Below are 22,697 nucleotides of genomic sequence, written 5' to 3'. Positions count from 1 at the left end.
AATCTCCAACTGTATATGAGCAGCCATTAATAATAAAACATGATTTAAAAAGTCCACCCTTTCCCACAAAATTATTTTAAAAGTAACAGGAAAAATTCTAGAATAAAAAGAACCCTTACAAATCAATACTAAAAAGACAGTTCATTTTTTTAAATGGGCAAAAAGTTTGGGCACTTCATCAAAGAAAATATTTGAATGGTTAATGAGTACATTAACAGATGCTCAACATCTTGGTCATCAGTGAAATGCAAATTAAAACCACAATGAAATAATACTACAAATCCACTACAATGTCTATAATCAAGAAGACTGACCATACCAAGTGTTGGGGAGGATACGGGGAAACTGGAACACTTAAACACTGCTGGTAGGAATGCAAAGTGGGACAGCCACTTTGGAAAACAATTCTGCAGTTTCTTAAAAAGTTAAGCACATGATGAAAGAAACTGAAGACCACACAAACAGTTGGAAAGATATACTGTGTTCTTGGATTGGAAAAATCAATATTGTTAAAATGACCACACTACTCAAGGCTGTGTACAGATTTAATGCAATCCCTGTCAAATTACCAATGGCATTTTTCACAGAACTGGAACAAAAGTTTTTTAAAGTTTTTATGGAAACACAAAAGACCCTGAATAGCCAAAACAATCTTGAGAAAGAAGAACAGAGCTGGAGGAGTCATGCTCCCTAACTTCAGACCATACTACGAAGCTACAGTCATCAAAACAGCATGGTACTGGCACAAAAACAGACACATACATCAATGGAACAGGACAGAAGGCCCAGAAATAAACCCACGCACTTACGGTCAATTAATCTATGACAAAGGAGGCAAGGGCTTCTCTGGTGGCGCAGTGGTTGAGAGTCCGCCTGCCGATGCAGGGGACATGGGTTCGTGCCCCAGTCCAGGAAGATCCCACATGCCGCGGAGTGGCTGGGCCCGTGAGCCATGGCCGCTGAGCCTGTGCTCCACAATGGGAGAGGCCACAACAGTGAGAGGCCCGTGTACCGCAAAAAAAAAAAAAAAAAAAAAAAAAAAGGAGGCAAGAATACAATGGAGAAAAGAAAGTCTCTTCAATAAGTGGTGCTGGGAAAACTGGGCAGCTACATGTAAAAGAATGAAATCAGAAGATTCTCCAACACCATATACAAAAATAAACTAAAAATGGATTAAAAACCTAAATGTGAGACTGGATACTATAAAACTCCTAGAGGAAAACATAAGCAGAACACTCTTTGACATAAATCACAGCAATAATTTTTGGCTCTGTCTCCTAGAGTAATAGAAACAAAAGCAAAAATAAACAAATGAGACCTAATTAAACTTAAAAGGTTTTGCACAGCAAAGGAAACCATAAACAAAATGAAAAGATAACATACAGAATGGGAGAAAATATTTGCAAATGAATTGACCAACAAGGGCTTACTTTCCAAAATATACAGTTTGTACAGCTCAATACTAAAAAAAACCCAACCCAATAAAAAAAATGGACAGAAGACCTAAATAGACATTTCTGCAAAGGAGACGTATAGATGGCCAAGAGGCACATGGAAAGATGTTCAACATCACTAATTATTAGAGAAATGCAAATCAAAACTACAATGAGGTACCACCTAACACCAGTCAGAATGGCCATCATCAAAAAGTCTACAAATAATAAATGCTGGAAAGGTTGTGGAGAAAAGGGAACCCTCTTACACTGTTGGTGGAAATGTAAATTGATGCAGTCACTACGGAGAAAAGTATGGAGGTTCCTTAAAAAACTAAAGATAGAGTTACCATATGATCCAGCAATCCCACTCCTGGGCATATATATGGAAAAGACAAAAACTCTAATTTGAAAAGATACATGCATCCCAATGTTCACGGCAGCACTATTTACAATAGCCAAGACATGGAACCAATCTAAATGTTCATCGACAGATGAATGGATAAAGAAGTGGTATATATATACAATGGAAATAATGCCATTTGCAGCAATATGGATGGACCTAGACATTATCATACTAAGTGAAGTAAGTCAGACAGAGAGACAAATATTATATGATATCATTCATATGTGGAATCTAAAAAAAAATACAAGTGAACTTATTTACAAAACAGAAATAGACTCACAGACAGAGAACAAACTTATGGTTACCCAAAGGAAAAGGGGGGTAAGGATAAATTGGGAATTTGGTATTAAGAAATACACACTATTGTATATAATACAGTTAAAAAAACAAGGACCTACTGTATAGCACAGGGAACTATATTAAATATCTTGTAATAATATATAATGGGAAAAAAATCTGAAAAAGAATATATATATGTGTGTAAACTGAATCACTTTGTTGTACACCTGAAACATTATAAATCAACTGTACTTCAATTAAAAAATATTACGCACATACTTACCGTATGACCCAGTCATTCTACTCCTAAGCATCTACCCAAGAGATATGAAAACATATATCCATACAGGATATGTAAAAGAAGCTAGATGCAAAAGACTACATATTGAATGAGTCATTTATATGACATTTTTAGAAAAGGTTTAACTACAGAGAGAAAAAGCAGACTAGTGTTTGCCTCAGGTTTAGGGTAGGAGCAGGGATTGGCTGTATAACAGGAACAAGAGAACTTTAAGGGGTGAAGGAAATAGTCTAAAGCTGGATTGTTATTATGCTTGCATGATGATAGGTTAATTTTATGATATATAAAATATACATCAATAAAGTTTTTAAAAAAAGGAATGGGACAAAAACCAAAGGAAAAACTGGGGCATATATCCAGTTCCCCAAACCATCCACAGACTTTACTTAGGTTAAGAATTTATATATATTATCTATATTTGGGTTAGTTAAACAGATGATTGTTTATTATTAAACAGGAATTTCAATAACTGTTCAATGCTAAAATTATTTGTCCTCAAACAATTTTTGTAAGGAAATCTTACATTTTTTGTTAACTACACAAAAGACACAGCTTTCTACCGCAATTCCCAATACAAGGCTAGTTGGGTAACATTACATTTCTGGATAGAGAAATGAAGGCAACCAGAGAGACTATTTTTCTTGCTCTTACTCTAGCTTACCTACAGTGAAGACGTGTCCTGGTTTACCATATTTAAAGTTGTCAGGACAACTCTGGGTGTCCTCCTTTTACTCTCAAAAGTGTCCTGGGTTGAGTGAGAAATTATACAGTCAACCTGTCTATAACAGAATTACTTTCATCATTAATTCTTAATTTTCATTACCATGAAGGGGAACTCCTGAAAGATTTGAAAGACCTTAAATAAGCTACAAGCCATACAATCATAAAAATTTCAGTTAGTCATTTTACAATTGAGGATATGGGGCACAGAAAAATTAAAACAAGAAGCCCCAAACCACATTTTTTTGATTAGGGGTCTTTAACACTACCACAGCACTTTTTATAGAATAAGAGTTTCTGGGAACTTCCCTGGTAGAGCTGCGGTTAAGACTCCGAGCTCCCAATGCAGGGGGCCTGGGTTTGATCCCTGGTCAGGGAACTAGATCCCACATGCATATCGCAACTAAGAGTTTGCATACCACAACTAAGGAGCCCACGAGCCGCAACTAAAAGAGCCGGTGAGCTGCAACTAAGGAGCCCACCGGCTTCAACTAAGGAGCCCATGTGCTGCAACTAAAGGAGCCGGCAAGCTGCAACTAAGAAGCCCGCCTACTGCAACTAAGACCCGGTGCAATCAAATAAATAAATAAAATAAATAAATATATATATTAAAAAAGAAAAGAATAAGAGCTTCTGATGGGTAAGTACTATTTCTTTAGGCAAAGCACATTTTTCTCTTGGAGGTGGTAATTATTACTATCTCCGTTTCACACATGAGGAAGGAGGTTTTAAGAAGTTCATTACTTTGCCTAAGGTTAAAAGGTGGTTAAGTTGTGGAATTGGGCTGCAAACCTTGATTCCAAAGCTTGACACTTAACCTCTAAGCCTAATGCCTCTCGTGAAAGGGAACACGGGCATGGGTACAGGGATGTGCATGTGCACCTGTGTGCAGTGTAGCCAAAGCAGTTCTTGAGTTGAGGTTCATGAGACTAGGGATTCCATGAGCTGGTTTGAGAGCCTGTATCATTAAGAAATTATATATAACATTTCCTATGTGTATATAAAAATATTTTTTTTCGAGAGAGAATCTAGAGCTTTCAGCAGATCCTCAAAAATATTTATGACACAAGAAAAATTAAGAACCTTTTAGATTGCTTTGGTAGGGAAGTTAAACTTTTAAGATAACCTATATATTTTACATATTGGATATCAGTCATATCTAGAAGATTTTGTCAAACAACAAAACTGACAAGCAAGTATCGAGAGGCAGTATATATTAGGTATATATATTATATACTAGGTATGTAAATATCACAATTATAAAATGTGGTATTTTAGATTTTGTATTTAAAAAAAAAAAAGGGTCAAGCTCTCACTTGCTATAGAATATGACCCAGTAGTCATAACAAGAAGCAATGAATGATGGTAGAGATGTTTACTACTGGTGGCTAAATTCTGTTGAAGTAGCTGTGTATTAAGCAGAGTTTTCATATATGTTATACCAGCCTGAGGTAAGATTAATTTAGAAGTACAACATAAGAAAGGTATATAATTTGGGAGTAGTAAGGACACTGAGTTGCATTAAATCAAATCATTTTCTGCTTCTGTTTCTTGATGATGAACACGAGTTGATTTTCTTAAGAAGGGCAATAGTATTGGTAGGAATTTTGGGAGCATCTCTTTCTTTTTTTTCTTTTTTAAGTATGTATCCTTTTACCTCTGTAAAAATATTGTCTTCAACCCCTCACACAACATAAAGGCAACATAGTAGCATTTTTGTCCTGGGATAACATTCAGCCAGATACCCCAATACAACTGTACATTGTTACATTACTGAAAGGCTTCTATACAGATTGTTATTAGGATAATAGTAACTGTATTACATGGTAAAATTCATAATAAAAATTTCAGTATGAATTCATTAGTTCAAATTATTTGCCACTGAATGTAATAACAACTACTGGCACAAGTGTCCTGTTGTAGTGTGACTTAGTTGCCACTGAATATATATAACTTAATGAATATATATAAATACTGACACTGAATATTTAACAGTTTTGACAACATTATAAAAACAAGAACTTTTTAAATGAATTGCTGCTAGTTCAGCAAAAGCTGAGAGGATTTGGCACTATGAACGATATTTTTATATTGGAGAAATTCTCTCTTTATTGAAACTATTCAATGATGTAATCCTGCAGTGGCAATGGAGGACAGTAATAAGACCTTGGAGTGGTGCTGGTATAGATGTGGACAGCCCCCATTTGGCTGTTTAATGGGCCAAGACAGTTCTAAGGGCAAGAGTGATACCCACCTACTGCTTTTTAATTTATATACTAATATCACTTTATTAACTCTCTATGTCTCTAAGAGATAGGAAAAAGAAAGCCAGCTACCATTTTTCATTGTTTTGATTCTGGCCTATTTTTCCTTTTAACCTTTCCATACTACAAATGAGTAATCAAAAATGGATACTTCCTCCAAGTTTAGGGAATATGAGCACACTGTCTGTGTATTCCAATAACTAAACAGCTTTGGGACGGGTTCTGATAACACTGCAAATAGCTACACTGCTTAAATACAGGGGATCCTAGGAGTTTCAAATGGTTCATCTGAGGTTTCTTCAACTTCAGGTGTCCTTGTAAATTTGCAGGATGCTCTTTTAATGGTTGCTATGCCTATGAATTAATGTTTATAAGGTTGAAGTTAGAGTTCTATCACACTAAACTTTACAAAGAGAAAATATACTTAACAGTCAACCCTAAGCAAACAGTCTAAACTGTAAATGTGTAATGCTGGGTAAAAGAAATGACAAGAAGAGTTGTAAACTTATCTCCTCCACTACTGTAAATAAAATCAAAGCTTAGATCCTCTTGCCAATTTGTATCATCATGGACTTTTCCAAAGGACTGTGGTCCCCAAGCATCTTTTTTCAATTTTTTCTCACAACAGAGAAGAGTATTACAGCCCTGAGCGTAAGGGAAGAAAAAGACAAGAAAGGACAGGAGGTTTCAGACTTTGAATTGCTTCTGTCTAGGCTCTGATACCCTGAAGGAGCTGGAGTGTTTGATCATTATCCATAGTATGAAGACTCAATGGTTAGGAAATTCCAAAGGTGGTCCTTCTGCGATCTTCACATTAACTATGTTCCCAGTTTTAAAACATAAATGGAAAGAGTAGACAGTATTATTCCATGATCTATGAAAACTTAAGTCTATTAATTTTTCTTCCTGATTTCTCTTCTAAATTTACTATATCCTCATTCAAATTTTATTTCTCTTCTTTAGTCCCCCCCAACACCTTCTCCCTCTGACTCCAAGCCCATCTCAAGTGAAAGAGTATGGTTTATAAATCTATATGTCAGTTTGAGAATGGGAAACAGTTAAAGAAAAAAAAGCATTGGACATAAAAATGGATTTGCCAAAACTCACCATCAGAGGGCACAACAGTACTGCAATAAACAACTCCGCTAGGCCAAGAAGAGAGCCTCTGGTGCACCTAGAAAATACATAAAGACACATCCATTGTCAGTACACAACAACAAATGTTATATGCACATGTGTATGTATATAATAAATAATAGCTTTTTAATTATTTAAATAGTATGTATTCTTTGTAGAAAAATTTAAAAATACAGATAAAAGAAAAGCCTCTCAAACTCCTATCATCCTAAGATGATAGTGATGAACATTTTGGTTTATTTCAAGATAAACCAGTATTTCACCATAATTGTAATTTGCATTTTTTGTACTAAGAGTGATAATCTATACATGTTTTAATCTGAGTTACTTGTATTTGCTTTTCTATGCACTGAGTATTTACACCTTTTGCCATTTTTAAAATTTGGATCTTGGTCTTTGAATATTATTTTGTAGAAGTTCTTTAAATATTAAGAAAATTATCCCTTGGTCAACGAAATATGTCATAAAAATTTCCCTGTTTTTATTTTTACTTTGTTAATGGTATTTTTGTATGCACACAATTTTCATGTTTTAAGAGTCAAACTTTTCAATCTTTTCTGTGTGGTTTAACGGTCCTGTGTCATATATCAGCAGCTTTCCCTACTTCGAGAATACTATAAAATTCTTCCATGGCTTCTAGTTTGATTTTTCAAGTTTAAATCTTTATTAGGAATTAATTTTAGTCAGTTAAGAAGCAGCAATCTAACTAACCTCTAATGATAACACAGCTATCTGTTATATTTAATAATTCATTTTTCCCTCTTATTTGAAATGCTACCTTGATAATTTTACAAATACCTATATGAATTTGGATCTTTTTCTGTCCAATGATCTATATGCTCATGTCGTAGTAGCCACACTGTTTTAAATATCCTAGCTTTATATTTTTACATCTGGCAGGGTGGGATAGTTTCCCTTATTACTTTCCTTTAAGAATTTTCCTGGCTATTTTTGCTTATTTGTATCTCCATATGAACTTCAGAGTATTTCCAGTTACACACAGATACACACACACACACAATCAGCTTCAAAAATAACACAGCACTGTGATTAAGAGCATAGAATCTATAATCACTCCTGAGTTCAGATTCTGATTCTGTAACTTACTCTAACTGCAATCTTTGCAAGTTCATTAGCCTCTTTGTGCCTCAAGTTTCTTCACTGAAAAATGGACAAAACGTAATACTAGCACCTACCACATAAAGTTGCTGTGAGGACTAAATGATGAATACACATAAAGCACTTAGAACAGTGCCTGGCATAGAATAAGTATTCAATAAATGTTAGTTTTTTTGTTTGTTTGTTTGTTTTGAAGTTGAGATCTTATTAACTCAATGGATTAACATAAGGAAACTGACATCTATGTGATTTTTGAGTCTTTCTTAATCAAGAACCTTGTAAGCCTTTCTATTTTAGTCTTTGTGTTCCTGAGAAGCATTTTAAGGTTTTCTTTATTCAGATCTTATATGTCCCCTTTAATCTAATGTAATTCTTTTTGTACTAAGTCTTGTCCAATACTAGGATCATGACCCCTGAATTTTTCCTTTTAGTTTGCAAATGCCTGTTAATGCTCTGCCTGTCCTTTAATTTTATTATTTTTCCTGAGTTTCTTTGTTTTAGGAATGACTCTATAGTTTTCTTTGTGATCTAATCTGGGATTCTTTTAACAGAAAAGTTTAGCCTGTTTATATTTATTAATATAATGTATATTTAATGTCCTTTCAGTCATCAAATTTTATGCTATAAAATTTTTATGTTGTTTTTATTGCTGCTCTTTCTTCTTAAAAATAGTTTACTAAATGGTCTATGTTTGCTTTGTTTTAGTTAAACATGTACTTCTAATATTAATATGGAAAGTTTATTTATTTATTTTTTTATTAGTAGTCATTTTAGAGTAAGATCTAAGTTCTTTGAACTGCCTTTAAGGCCCAATATTATATGATACCCTGTTATCTCTCTGACTTCACCTCCTACCATTCTGCCTCTCAATCATTCTGCTTTAGCCCCTAGGCTCTTTTCTGGTTTTTGTATGGACCAGCTATACTCTCGTTCCAGAACCTTTGCAATAGCTATTACCTCTACTTAGAATATTATTTCTCCAGAAAACTATCAAGCTCCCTCACTTCCTTCAAATCTTTGTTCACATTTCACTTTCTGAGTGAGGTCTACTCTACCCAACCCAATTAAAAATGGCAATTCCATCAGTTGGTACTCCTGATATATATATGTATATATATATTTTTTCCATCTCTTATTATGAGCAATGATGAACTTATGTGTCTTTTTCCCTCCCTTCTACTATCCAGTTTATTTAATTTATTTATTATGTAACTTTTCTTGGTGTTTATCTATCTATCTATATACCTCCCCCCAATCCCACATAGTTCTTTTATTGAATTTATTGATTTTAGATGACATATTTTGACAGCGTGTTAAAAAACTGGGGTTTCTACCACTTTACATCATTTGTCCTGCACCCTTCCAACTTTCGTTAGGAAACTGTCAACATTGTCAAAATTTTAAACATTCGTACTCTGCTCTGCAAAACCTAATCTTCACATTTGTTTTAATCTTAATTTTATAGATTGATGGACTCTAGGCTTACTACCAATACTTTAACTGTCGTTTTTCCTTTCATTTCTTGGTTGGCTGAACTTCATCTTATAGAGGTAGGACTCATGAGAGCTAAATTCCCTAAAGCTTGGCATGTTAAAAAATGTTTGTCTTTGCCTTTATATTGAATGATTATTTGGCTTGGCACAAGATTCCTAAATTAATCTTTCCTTGAGGACTTCGTGGGTAAAGTGTTAGTGTTGATTGCTGCTGTGGAGAAGTCTGAGGCCAGCCACTTATTTTGGAGAACCAAGCTCTCTGAGCTTTGCTGGGGATCTGCAACCATATCATAGGCATCCTCTCTTGGGGTCTTCTCACACACTCCGTTTACTAGATCTGGCAGCCATTCTTCAGTATTGTGCTTTGGGATTGCAGAGATCTCTCTGGCTGTACTGAAGATGGAGCTTGTATTTCTGTTTCTTATTCTCCTTTCTATTTCAAAGTGATTCCAAGAGAAGGAAGAAACTGCTGCCTTTACTGGGCCATTATTTCTTTAAGTGGTAACTTTTTAATATGGACTTTTTCAAACTTACACAGAAGCAGAGAACACAGTGTGATGAATTTCTTCCATTCACCCATCACCTGCTTCTATATTTACCAACATTTGGTCAAACCTCGTTCATCTATATGAACCAGGTCTTTTCCACAGAGTATCTTAAAGGAAATTCCAAACATCATATTGCTTTACCTGAAAATATTTCAGTATACATCTACTAGGCCATTTTAAAACAGGAAATCCTCTGTCCTCTATCATTTTACAGATTATCCTCAACATTAATAAAAGATGTGTATCTGGGGCAGAGAACTAAATAAATACATGGCTGTTTATGAATATTATTTGTTAGAATACTATAGAACATGGGTTGGCAGGCCAGCCACCAGTTTTTGTAAATGAAGTTTTATTAGAACACAAACAAACTCATTTATTTACTTACTATCTAGAGCTCATTCATCTACTTTGACACTACAACAGCAGAATTGAGTAGCTGTGTAGTTTCAGGAGAGTTGAGTAGCTGCAACAGAGACCATATGGCCCACAAAGCCCGAAATATTTACCATATGGCCCTTTAAGAAAATGTTTGCTGATCTTTGCTGTAGAACCCCTCTGTTGTTTTGAGATAATTCACTTTCCCACTTTCCCAAAGTCTTCCCAGTCACTTCTACAATGACATTGGCAATTACAAAATATTACTTAGTAAGTGTCCACAAACACACATAGGTCCTTTTCTTTCTTTAACCCTTCTAATAGCCTATAGTCTAATAAGGCCAATGGGAACAAAAATGATTTTGCTCTTGCCTTTTTTCTTTGAAATATGGCAACAACAACAAACAAAAGCAAAACAAAGACAAAAAAATATAAGGAAAGGAATATAAGTGTTCAAGACCAAAGAGGCACTGGCATTCTAAATTGTATTCCATGACTCTCCAAGACTGAAATGTATTTTGTTGTTTAAATTGTATGTTCTTAATAAATCACAAGAAAATAGGAAGAGTTTAATAAATACTTAATTGATGCTGAACGTTTTAAAAATATGTCAAGAAAGTAAAAAAAGAAAAACATTCAGGCAAATGGCATGTATTATTCACATATTTAAACTTCATAGGCAGAGAACAAGATTAAGATTAAGAAAGTAAATATTCAGAATGAGCAGAAATCATCAGAGAAAGAGTAAACCTCTAGGCAATCAATGCCAACTGAATAAGATGATTTGGTGCCTACTCGGTCCCTTGAAAAGAAAATACAAGTTTATACTTTTGGTATGAGATAGTCCACATCTTTGATAAGTAACTTGAGAACCTCTAGGAAAAAGAGGGCTTCGAGTGAAGTAAAGGAAAGTATTAACAACTGCCCTGGTATTACAACCATTACCCTTAAATCTTAACCCCAGGAGAAGAAAAATGCTAGCATTATCAAGTTAAGAGTCTGAGTACAAAGCACTGTAACTTTATTTTCCCAAGTCATAAGATTCAAGATAATTTAAAAAATCAAACTTTATTATTATAAAAAGACATTCCATGACCCCAGAGCAAATTATTAAATTCAAGTCAAAACTAACTTTAAAATCCTTTAGTTCTATCATAAATTATGCAATTTCCCCTACACACACCATTCACTGTTCAGAAGAGCAAACTCAGCAATGTATTCCTGCCAGCAACTTGGGAAGACTGTCAAGTCTAAATAACCTGTCAATACCCTGCAAATATTCACAGCCAGTTGGACATTAAACCAGAGGTGGGGAAATAGAAAAAAATAGAGAAAAAAAGAAAGAGGAAAAAGGTATTTCCTTATTAACCCAGTTCCCTTTATTTACGAAAATCTTGGGACCTAATTTTATTAGGAAACAAATATCTGTTACCTATGTTAAACTGTATAAAAAATACTACATTAATTATGTCAAAAAGCTTTAGACGGAATAATTATATATTACTTGTCCATGGCTAAAACCTTGTTATAAATAGCCTTACTATATCATGAGTTTAGATGTCAAATGATATTCCCATTACATTTCCCATAGTATAACAAGGAATGCTTATGAGAATGGATCCTTTCAATACATGTTCCAAAAGTTTCTCTTCTTTAAGACCAGGGTACCCAGGTTTCAACAACTTTGCCAAACTTACCTTTAGAATCCAGTGCTTACAAGCATACTAGGATTAACAGTGTAAAACTATTTCAGGTGTTCTAAAGCAAGACACACCTATAACAGCTTCTACAATTTGGCATCAGTTTTATCTGTACCCTTGACGTAATAAAACTGTTGAAGCATTACATCGGCAATAATTTTTCACTACTTCAACTCTACAAATATACTAAAATAAGCACCGTGACTTCAAACCCACAAGATATAGGAGATTTGCAGTTAGAAGAGTTGGAGCCAGCTGAAATCCTGAATTTCAACCCCAAAGTCTCAGTTTCCCCAGCTGTTAAATTAAAGACAGCAATTACAACAAAACTGACTATTTCACAAGGCTGATTTCATTTAAGGATAAGTGACAGTATAAATGGGACAACATGTAAATGACCAACATCCTACCAAAATTTAAGATATTCAGAAATATAAACTCAAAACAGGGACTTCCCTGGAGGTCCAGTGGTTTCCACTGCAGGGGGCACGAGTTCGATCCCTGGTCTGGGAACTAAGATCCTGCATGCCGCGTGGCACAGCCAAAAAAAAAAAAACCCCAAAACTCAAAACAAATCAATCTCCTTAAGGGCCTCTTATTAAAAAGAATTTAGTAAGTTTAACACATTTCAAAAGCCAAAACTATCTCTAAACAAAGAGATATTATACAATATAAACACCATGTGATGTTAAAGTTAGAAACCTGAAGGTTTAAACGAGAATCTCTTCAGAAAGCACTGTAAAAAACACTTAAAGGGTTAGACTACCTACAGGGCATATTTTATTCTTCTTTCAATAACTCACCAAGGAAACAAAGTTCCTGATACAGTTTAAGTGAAAGTGGTATATTTTGTGAGTTAAATTATATAATACAGTTTAATATTGGAAAATTATTTTCTCCTTGAATATATTATTTTAAATGGTTCCTACATTTTATTATAACATTGGCAACATTTCCCCCTTAGAATATATTGTTACTTCATAATGGAAGTCATGATTCAATTTATATACCTTTGATTTTCAAGAGAATTTCACATCTACAAAACAAAGCAATATGAAGGACTTTTCATTGTATCTTTCAATATCAGTTTTCTAATTAGGAAATCAAATCTAGCTCCCAAATTATCAATAAGGTATTTCAAAAGTAATACTTGTTCAACAACTCACAGTGCTCTGAGGATCAAACATACACAAAGACATATGTATATAATACCATACATGTATATAAAAGCATACAAAGCCAAGACGTTAGCCACAAAATCTTCACTGCTGATCTAACAACAGACTCAAATAATCAGAGCATTTAAACCTTAACCACAACTAGCTGTATATCATATCATTTAACATAATATAAATTGACATAAAGGTCATTTTAAAATCCAAGTAGGGGCTTCCCTGGTGGCGCAGTGGTTGAGAGTCCGCCTGCCGATGCAGGGGACGCGGGTTCGTGTCCCGGTCCGGGAGGATCCCACATGCCGCAGAGCGGCTGGGCCCGTGAGCCATGGCCGCTGAGCCTGCACGTCCAGAGCCTGTGCTCCGCAACGGGAGAGGCCACAACAGTGAGAGGCCCGCGTATCGCAAAAAAAAAAAAAAAAAAAAACCAAGTAAATACAAATATCTATCCATTTAATAGTATCAAGAAATGCTCATTAAAGCAAATTCTCTTAAATTAGGTTTTGAAATCAATATCTAGGCTCTAAGATTGAAAATATTACCAATATTTCTAGTATATCACTACTTATTAAGTTAATTTGGTATAAATTCACTGATAAACAATGTTTCTATTTAAGATTTTGATATCACCCCAAAATTACAACCTATCGTTTATACTGCATAAGAACTAGAGTCCAATATCTATTAAAATTTCATTGTGTAGTCGAAACCCCTAGTGTCTGTGGCAATTCTACACCTACGTTTGGACTGTCCTCACACCCTGATGGTTGCTACATTTTCCTTAATGGATGCACTTTTACTCTCTTGGGTCTCAGGACAGACACGTTAGAGATACCAGTGCAGGGCTTCCCTGGTGGCGCAGTGGTTGGGAGTCCGCCTGCCGATGCAGGGGACACGGGTTCGTGCCCCGGTCCAGGAGGATCCCACGTGCCACGGAGCGGCTGGGCCCGTGAGCCATGGCCGCTGAGCCTGCGCGTCCGGAGCCTGTGCTCCGCAACGGGAGAAGCCACAACAGTGAGAGGCCCACGTACCGCGGGAAAAAAAAAAAAAAAAAGATACCAGTGTAAGGCACTTCTGCTTTATTTCAGGGACAACCTGCCTTCCCCACTGTGAACTGGGAAGTTCTCTTCTATTTTGTTCCTTTCCTTCTATTTATTAAGAACCTACACTCACTCACAAGAAAAGTAAAAATTGTGACCACTCTGTATCATACTACCTGTTTTTTTATAACTATTATTTTACCCAACATTTTATTATGAAACTTCAAACAAACAGCAAAGTTGAATTTTATAGTCAACACCCTTTTATACCTTTCACCTAGACTCTATATTACCATGTTATCTATCCATCCTTCTCTTTTATAGAAATTCTGAATTCTCGTAGTTTCTTTAATCATTTTTAAAATATATTACATTCTCTAACTCCATTTCCTCTGCAACTTTCCTGCACTGCTCCTAGATTTTGTCCATACCTGTTTTCATTTGTCACACTGTATTCTAATTATGTTTGGATGCCTGCCTCCCCTTCAGAGCAATGATCACCTTGAAGACTGCCTTCATTTCTTTATATATTGGTACCCCACCCCCCTACACTAGGAGAAAGTAGAAGCTTAATTAATATTTACCTAATTGAGTTGTCTTCCTCTTTATACCTCACTATCCTTGACATGTTTTATGACTTTGCCTTGTTATTTTACTGCTAAAACTACTCTGAGTAACAATGAAGTAATTATTACTTCTATAAGCACTTTGGGAGATATTCAGAGAACAAATTTCTTCATATATATGAAATGTCTTTTATTTTTAGTCCAGGTACAAATGTATTCCATGTTGTATTGAGATGGCACTAAGTATACTGCTAGTTATTCTTTTTTAAACAACAACAAAAAACCTAAATGCAAAATCCTTAACACCTAGCATTTGTACCTTTCAATAATCATTTAGACAATTCAAAACAGCATACAGACTTAGATATAAAGGAATGAAATCAGAATGTAAACCAGATGGGAGTGTGAACTCTCAGTATTTGTTAAATGAATAAAGGTAGCTGGTTTAAAAGATCTTTTTATTGAGAGTAAAAATGGAACTTCATTGGTTGTGCTTTTTGACTGACAGTTCAGTTTGACTATGGTTCTTTTCATCACCTGAATTAATATTTCCTTCCATAGTACCATTAAAGTCTGTGGAATCTCAGTATATAACAATATTGGGGAAATAGGTAGTTTCATCTATAAATTAATGTATTGGGATAAAACTCCCTTCTCTAAAGTGACATAAAAGTTAGGAAAACAAGAACTCTAAAAAAATTTTTCTTTTGCAGGTTCTTATTAGTTATCTATTTTATACATATTAGTGTATATATGTCAATCCCAATCTCCCAAATCATCCCACCACCACCCCCAACCCCGCTTTCCCCCCTTGGTGTCCATACGTTTGTTCTCTACATCTGTGTCTCTATTTCTGCCTTGCAAACCAGTTCATCTGTACCTTTTTTCTAGATTCCATATATATGCGTTAACATACGATATTTGAGGAAAACAAGAACTTTTAAAAGTATTTTATCTTGGCTTGATGATGAGTAAATAGGTATTAGTTATATTATTCTCTATACTTTATATAACCTACGTATTTTGTAGTTTTTTCTACTTTGCCAGTGTCCGGAGGCTATGAGATTTCTGTGCTGGTTCTAGGTAACTGCTACTCAACATGTAGTTCATGGATCTGCAGCATCAGCATCCGATGAACGTGTTAGAAATGCAGATTCTCAGGCCCTATCTCAGACTTACTGATTCATTATTTGCATTTCAACGACATGACTAGGAAATTCACATGCACATTAAAGTCTGAGAAGCACAGCTGTAGTTCATCCAGATGAGATTACATTAGGGATACATTAGTTAGTTAGGTGTCGTAGTCTCAGACATTTTACCTTTCGCATTTATCAAGACCCCAACACAAGCAACAAGAGCTCACGGGGAGGCAACATGACATAAAAGAAAGAATATTGCATTAAAAGTTTGAAAAGCCAGATTCTAATCTCATCTCTGGTGTGTGACCTTGAACTTCAGTTCTTTTCATCTGTAAAATGAATGAGTTATACAACATACATTGTAAGGCCCTTCCAACTCTGAAAGTCTATGAATATATGAAAATAAATACTAATAGGTATTTGCGGAAATGATTCAACTGTATGTGATATCTTACGAAATAGGGCTTACTTTTAATGCTACAGGGGCCTTGTCCATCAATTACTTTATATTTATTTAGGTTTGAAAATCAACCTCTATCTTTCATTTTCACACTTGGTTTCTGAAAGATGCATAGTGGTGAATAACTTAGGAAGTGGGTGGCTGCTATTAATAATTCCCCTCACTGCTTCCTTTGTTCTTGAATGCTGATAAAACACTGGTAATAGGATTCACGAAAAAGTAAAATCAGAGTCTGTATTTTGAACAAGAGCAGGAGAATATTTTTGTTCTTAGGAAAAACATGGCTGAAGCATTTAGAGCTGAAGGATTAGGATGTCTGACACTGTCAAATAAAGCAGAAAATAATAAATAATAGTATGCCTGTATACATATATACACGTGTGTGTAAAGAGAGAGAAATAAAGCAAATGTGGCAAAGTATTAATAATTGATGAATCTAGGTAAAGGGTGTAAGACTGTCTATTGTAATCTCTCTGCAACTTTTCTGTAGGTTTGAAACTTTTTCCAAATAAAATTTGAGAAAGAAAAATAATTAACATAAATATAATATTTACTGACCCCCAAATATCTTGTTGTATTCTTCTCTCTTTTTTAAAGTATAGTGGATTTATTTATTTTTCTGAAACCTTTAAATTGCATGAGAAAAGCTAGGATGGAAGGGGAAAAAAAAATCATTACATATAAAATTTCAGTAACTTATACTCCCATATTGCTTCTATATTTTGTCTTTTAGTTACAGACTTGCTTAATTTTTTATTAGCTTAGGATAAAATAAAAGGGGAGAAAGAAGTGGTAGTGAGAAGTTGTGTCACATCTTCCTTACATTAATGAAGTAAATGATTTCAAGCCAAAAGTAGGCCTTCTGTGATTTTTTTTTTTCATTACACGGGCCTCTCACTGCTGTGGCCTCTCCTGTTGCGAAGCACAGGCTCCGGACGCATAGGCTCAGTGGCCATGGCTCACGGGCCTAGCTGCTCCGCGGCATGTGGGATCCTCCCGGACAGGGGCACAAACCCGTGTCCCCTGCATCGGCAGGCGGACTCTCAACCACTGTGCCACCAGGGAAGCCCATTCTGTGATTTTTATTTTCACTCTAGCTTCAGCTAATAATGAAAAAGAACGTAGTTATCACTCACGAATATAAGTAACTACAGGCTCTTTTTATTCCTCTGCAATGAGAGGGACACAACAGCTGCTATAAAAATCACTCTCTACCCTCCCATGTATTGTGTAAGTGTAACAGACTTACAGCATGAGAAGAGCAAAACATAAAATGGGAAAGTAGCTATTTTGTTTCAGAATTCCCTTTTCATTTCTTGTAAGTTATTGTACCTAATTAAAAACAAAATAAACGTGCTGCCTACATTTCTAACGTTAACTGTCCTGTGTAATTGTAAATCTCAATTTGGAATACGAGCAAAAGAATCATGTACTAGCTGACTGGTGTTCTTCCTTCATTCCTTCCAGAATTTATCCAACAGGAACACCATAAGAACAACAAATCCAGCTTCAACTAATTGGAAATTTTAAAACATTCATAAGTCTTATTTGTCTTTACCACTCTGGCCTCATATAGATGCACAGATTTTGGTTAACTTTCCTCCTTTTACTATCTTTAGTGAAGGGGATTTATTTTAACTTGTTTGATCTTTAAAAATATTCTTAACAAAGCTGTTCCAGGGTGTACCTTCAGATAATAAATACATTACTTAAAATTAATACAAAGGAATAATAGTCATTAAAGGTTTTAGTAAGTACAAAGGGTAAGAACAAATATGATAGTTAAGATGATTTTCATATAATTCAAAGCTGAAAACACTCAACCCAGAATGTTCCTCAGCCCACTCTGACTCCAGCTGACCTCTCCATCTGTTTAGGAATCACATGGGGGCCAATCTCTTAGCTAACGATTTTTTTTTTTCTTTCTTTAAAAAAAATTTTTTTTGAAGTATAGTTGATTTACAATGTTGTGTTTAAGTTCTGTTGCACAGCAAAGTGACTCAGTTATACATATATATATTCTTTTTCATATTCTTTTCCATTATGGTTTATCACAGGATATTGAAAAGCTCCCTATGCTATACAGTAGGACTGTGTTGTTTATCCATCCTATGTATAATAGTTTGTATATCCTAATCCCAAACTCCCAATCCTTCCCGCCCCACCCCCCCCCCCCTTGGCTACCACAAATCTGTTCCCTATGTCTGTGAGTCTGTTTTTGTTTCTCAGATATGTTCATCTGTGTTGTATTTTAGATTCCACATATAAGCGATATCATATGGTATTTGTCTTTCTATTTCTGACTTACTTCTCTTATGATAATCTCTAGGTCCATCCATGTTGCTGCAAATGGCATTATTTCATTTTTAATTTTTAAAATGTTTTTAATTTTTGGTTGGGTCTTGGTTGCTACATGCAGGCTTTCTCTAGTGGTGGCGAGCAGGGGCTTATATTCATTGTGGTGCGAGGGCTTCTCATCGCAGTGTCTTGTTGCAGAGCACGGGCTCTAGGTGCATGGGCTTCAGTAGTTGTGGCTTGCGGGTCCTAGAGCACAGGCTCAGTAATTGTGGCGCACTGGCTTAGTTGCTCTGCGGCATGTGGGATTTTCTCGGACCAGGGCTCGAATCCGTGTCCCCTGCATTGGCAGGCGGATTCTTAACCACTGTGCCACCAGGGAAGCCCCCATTCCTTTTAATGGCTAAGTAATATTCCATTGTATATAAATACCACATCTTTTTTCTGTGTGGCTGCGTGGGGTCTTTGTTGCTGCGCGCAGGGGCTGCTCTTCGTTGTAGCGTACGGGCCTCTCATTGCAGTGGCTTCTCTTGTTGCAGAGCATGGGCTCTAGGCATGTGGGCTTTAGTAGCTGTAGCACACGGGCTCAGTAGTTGTGGCTCATGGGCTCTAGAGCGCAGGCTCAGTAGTTGTGGCTTAGTTGCTCCGTGGCATGTGGGATCTTCCTGGACCAGGGCTTAAACCTGCGTCCCTTACAATTGCAGGGGGATTCTCAACCACTGAGCCACCAGGGAAGCCCAAATAACACATTTTCTTTATCCATTCCTCTGTTGATGGACATTCAGGTTGTTTCCATGTCTTGGCTAACATGTGAATAGTGTGCTGTCTTAGCTAAAATTCTGGTCACAACTTTACGCAATTGAGACTGAGATTGAGAGACTAGCAGATCCTTATCTATGTACAGAGAGAGGTCATTACCACTATCATTACCATCATCTTCATCTTCTAAGCATGCACAAGGTCTAAGTTTTCAAATTATTTTATTTATCCTTCATCTGTTGTACAAAGAATTTGAGGTAACTACAACATAAACACACCATAAAATGGTGGTAATTTTTTTTAGAATTCTGAAATTGAAATTAAAAACCAGGACCAATAAAAATAAAAATATTAGAAAATAAAAATTGGGAGAAAAGAAGTTTTTTTTTTTTTTTTTGACAAAAGAAGTTTTGATGTGGCCCATCAAAATCTTCAAAGAGGTCAAGACTTCCCTGCTGGCACAGTGGTTAAGACTCTATGCTCCCAATGCAGGGGGCCTGGGTTCGATCCCTGGTAGGGAAACTAGATCCCACGTGCATGCTGCAACTAAGAGTTTGCATGTCACAACTAAAAAGTCCGCATGGGGCTTCCCTGGTGGCGCAGTGGTTGAGAGTCCGCCTGCCGATGCAGGGGACACGGGTTCGTGCCCTGGTCCAGGAAGATCCCACATGCTGCGGAGCGGCTGGGCCGTGAGCCATGGCCACTGAGCCTGCACATCCGGAGCCTGTGCTCCGCAACGGGAGAGGCCACAACAGTGAGAGGCCCGTGTACCGCAAAAAAAAAAAAAAAAAAAAGTCCTCATGCTGCAACTAAGAGTCTGCATGCCTCAACGAAGATCCTGTGTGCTGCAACTATGACTCAGAGCGCCTAAATAAATAAATAAATATTAAAAAACAAAACCAAAAACCTTCAACAAGGCTAAATTAAGTTCCATACTTGGCTCTAAGTCTCTGCAGTAGCCAGAATAACACCCTTCCCCTGCCGCCTCCCCGCCCCACAAGATGTCCATGTCCCGATCTCTGGATTTTGTGGGCATGTTACTTTGGCAAGGGAAAATTAAGGCTGCAGATGGGATTAAGGTTGCCAATAAACTGAGTTTAAAATAGGGAGATTATCTGGATAGGACCAATGTTATCACAGGGACCTTCAAATAGAGGAAGGTGTGGCTACAGAGAACCAAAAAGATGTTAAGTGTGACAAAGACCAAGGACTCTCCTGTTGCTATAAGAAGAGGCCATGGCAAGGGTGTAGCCTCTGGAAGCTGGAAAAGGCAAGTAAACAGAGTCTCCCTTACAGCCTCCATAAAGGAACACAGACTTGCTGACACCTTGGTTTTAGCCCACTGAGACTTGTATTGGACTTCTAACCTACTGAACTATATAAGATAATACATTTATGTTGTTTTAAGTCACAAAGTTTGTTGTTATTTGTTAGAGAAACAATAAAAAACTATTACAGCCTCCTAGCCTCCAAGACAAAAAGGCGACATAATCAGTGATAATTCTCATTAATAGAAAGGACAAAGCATAGCAATTTGTCAGGAAAGGCAAATATTTTCTAGCACAAAGTTCTAAAAGAAATTTTTGATGCAGCGCTTGATATATAGTAAGCTCTGAGTAACAATAGTGGATACAGGGATTCCCCCCAAATTCTGGATATTAAATAAGAAATTTCACAAGGTTGTTTCTTATATCACTTTTTGATAAAAGATGAGACTACCTTCATCATCTTAAAATACAATTGAGTAAAGGTAATCTTTGAGGGAGTAAAACAATACAAATCAAGTTGTTTGTTTTTTTGGCAGAGTCAGCTTGATTTCAAAAGATTATAATTTAGAACAGCATAAAATATTATGGACAATTAAGTGCAATAATTCATATAGTAAAATTCATTTAGAATTAAGAGCTATTAATAGATCTATAAGTTGATAAATCTCAAGACTTAAAAATTATAGAAGGATAAGCAAATTAGAGTACTCTGTATGTTAAGTTTAAAAGAAACAAATATATACATACATATTATTGTTTTCCTTTTCACATGTATTTATATATAGTATATACAATAATATATTTAAATATTAACTATTAAAATAAATGGGAAAGATATCATTTTTATGGTAATACTCTATGGGGAAAAAGGGTTTTGGAATTGGGGATGGGAACAAAGGTAGCATTAAGTTTATTGTATTGTACTGTATATTTATTCTTTATTTTCTTAGTAAAAAAGATCTGATACAGGGCTTCCTTGGTGGCACGGTGGTTAACAATCCACCTGCCAATGCAGGGGACATGGGTTCGAACCCTGGTCCGGGAAGATGCCACATGCCACGGAGCAACTAAGCCCATGTGCCACAACTACTGAGCCTGCGCTCTAGGGCCCGCGAGCCACAACTACTGAGCCCATGTGCCACAACTACTGAAGCCCTCTTGCCTAGAGCCCGTGCTCCACAACAAGAGAAGCCACCGCAATGAGAAGCCTGCGCACCGCAACAGAGAAGCTCCACCTCACCGCAACTAGAGAAAAGCCCACATACAGCAACAAAGACCCAACACAGCCAAAAACAAAATAAATAAATTTATTTTTTAAAAAAAAGATCTGATACAAATATATCAAAATATAAATATTTAGATTAAGTGTGAGTTTTATTGTATAATTCTCCATAATCTTCTGTGTTAAAAATTTCCAAATTATTAAAAAGAAAGAAAAAAAAAAGAACAGTTTATCCTTTAAACAGTCTTTGACAAACACCATTTCTCCAGTTAGGTTTTCCATGGGAGCCGGAAAAAAGTTAGATTTTGTTTTCTGATAAAGGCCTGGACTTTATTTTAATGGAACCATACAGAATTTATTAATTTGAATTTGGCTTTTGTTTTCAACATTATATGTATTAGATTCATCCATGTTGTTGAGTATAGCAGTAGTTAGTTCTTTTTCATCGTTGCATATCTATGTATCCATTATATGAATCCATTGTGCGAATATTCCAAAAGGGACATGTGGGCTATTTCCAGATTTGGCTAATAATGCTCTGATGAACATTCTTTACGTCTTTTGGTGCACTTATGTATGTACATCCTCTGTCTGGGTATATAGCTAGGAGTAGAATTGCTCAGTCACAGGATATGCATATGTTCAGTTTCAACAGATATAGCCAGTTTTGCAAAATAGCAGGTAACAACTTAGACACCTACTAGCGTTAAAGCGTTCCAGATATTCCATTTTCTTTTTTAAAAAAATTTATTTTATTTATTTATTTTTGGCTGTGTTGGGTCTTTGTTGCTGTGTGCAGGCTTTCTTTAGTTGTGGTGAGCGGGGGCTACTCTTCGTTGCAATGCACAGGCTTCTCATTGCGGTGGCTTCTCTTGTTGCGGAGCACGGGCTCTAGGCATACAGGCTTCAGTAGTTGCAGCATGTGGGCTCAGTAGTTGTGGCTCACGGGCTCTAGAGTGCAGGCTCAGTAGTGGTGGTGAACGGGCTTAGCTGCT

General features: G+C 36.1%; 1 protein-coding gene across 3 annotated transcripts in view; it reads right to left on the bottom strand.

The window, feature by feature from the left end:
• MCU (mitochondrial calcium uniporter) overlaps window positions 1-22,697 on the bottom strand; it is a 219,343-nt gene that overhangs the window by 50,516 nt on the left and 146,130 nt on the right. For all 3 annotated transcript variants that reach the window (XR_004346194.1, XM_032608233.1, XM_032608234.1), the window contains one exon: window positions 6,511-6,577. Coding sequence is in view for 2 of the 3 variants with exons in the window: in XM_032608233.1 (XP_032464124.1) it covers window positions 6,511-6,577 (67 nt within the window). In the remaining variant the exon portion in view is untranslated. The remainder of the gene's footprint in view (window positions 1-6,510; window positions 6,578-22,697) is intronic.

Source organism: Phocoena sinus, chromosome 16 (assembly GCF_008692025.1).
Source record: "Phocoena sinus isolate mPhoSin1 chromosome 16, mPhoSin1.pri, whole genome shotgun sequence".
Lineage (NCBI taxonomy): Eukaryota > Metazoa > Chordata > Mammalia > Artiodactyla > Phocoenidae > Phocoena > Phocoena sinus.
The sequence above is the reverse complement of the archived record's forward strand: the minus strand, read 5'-3'. Positions and strand labels throughout refer to the sequence as shown.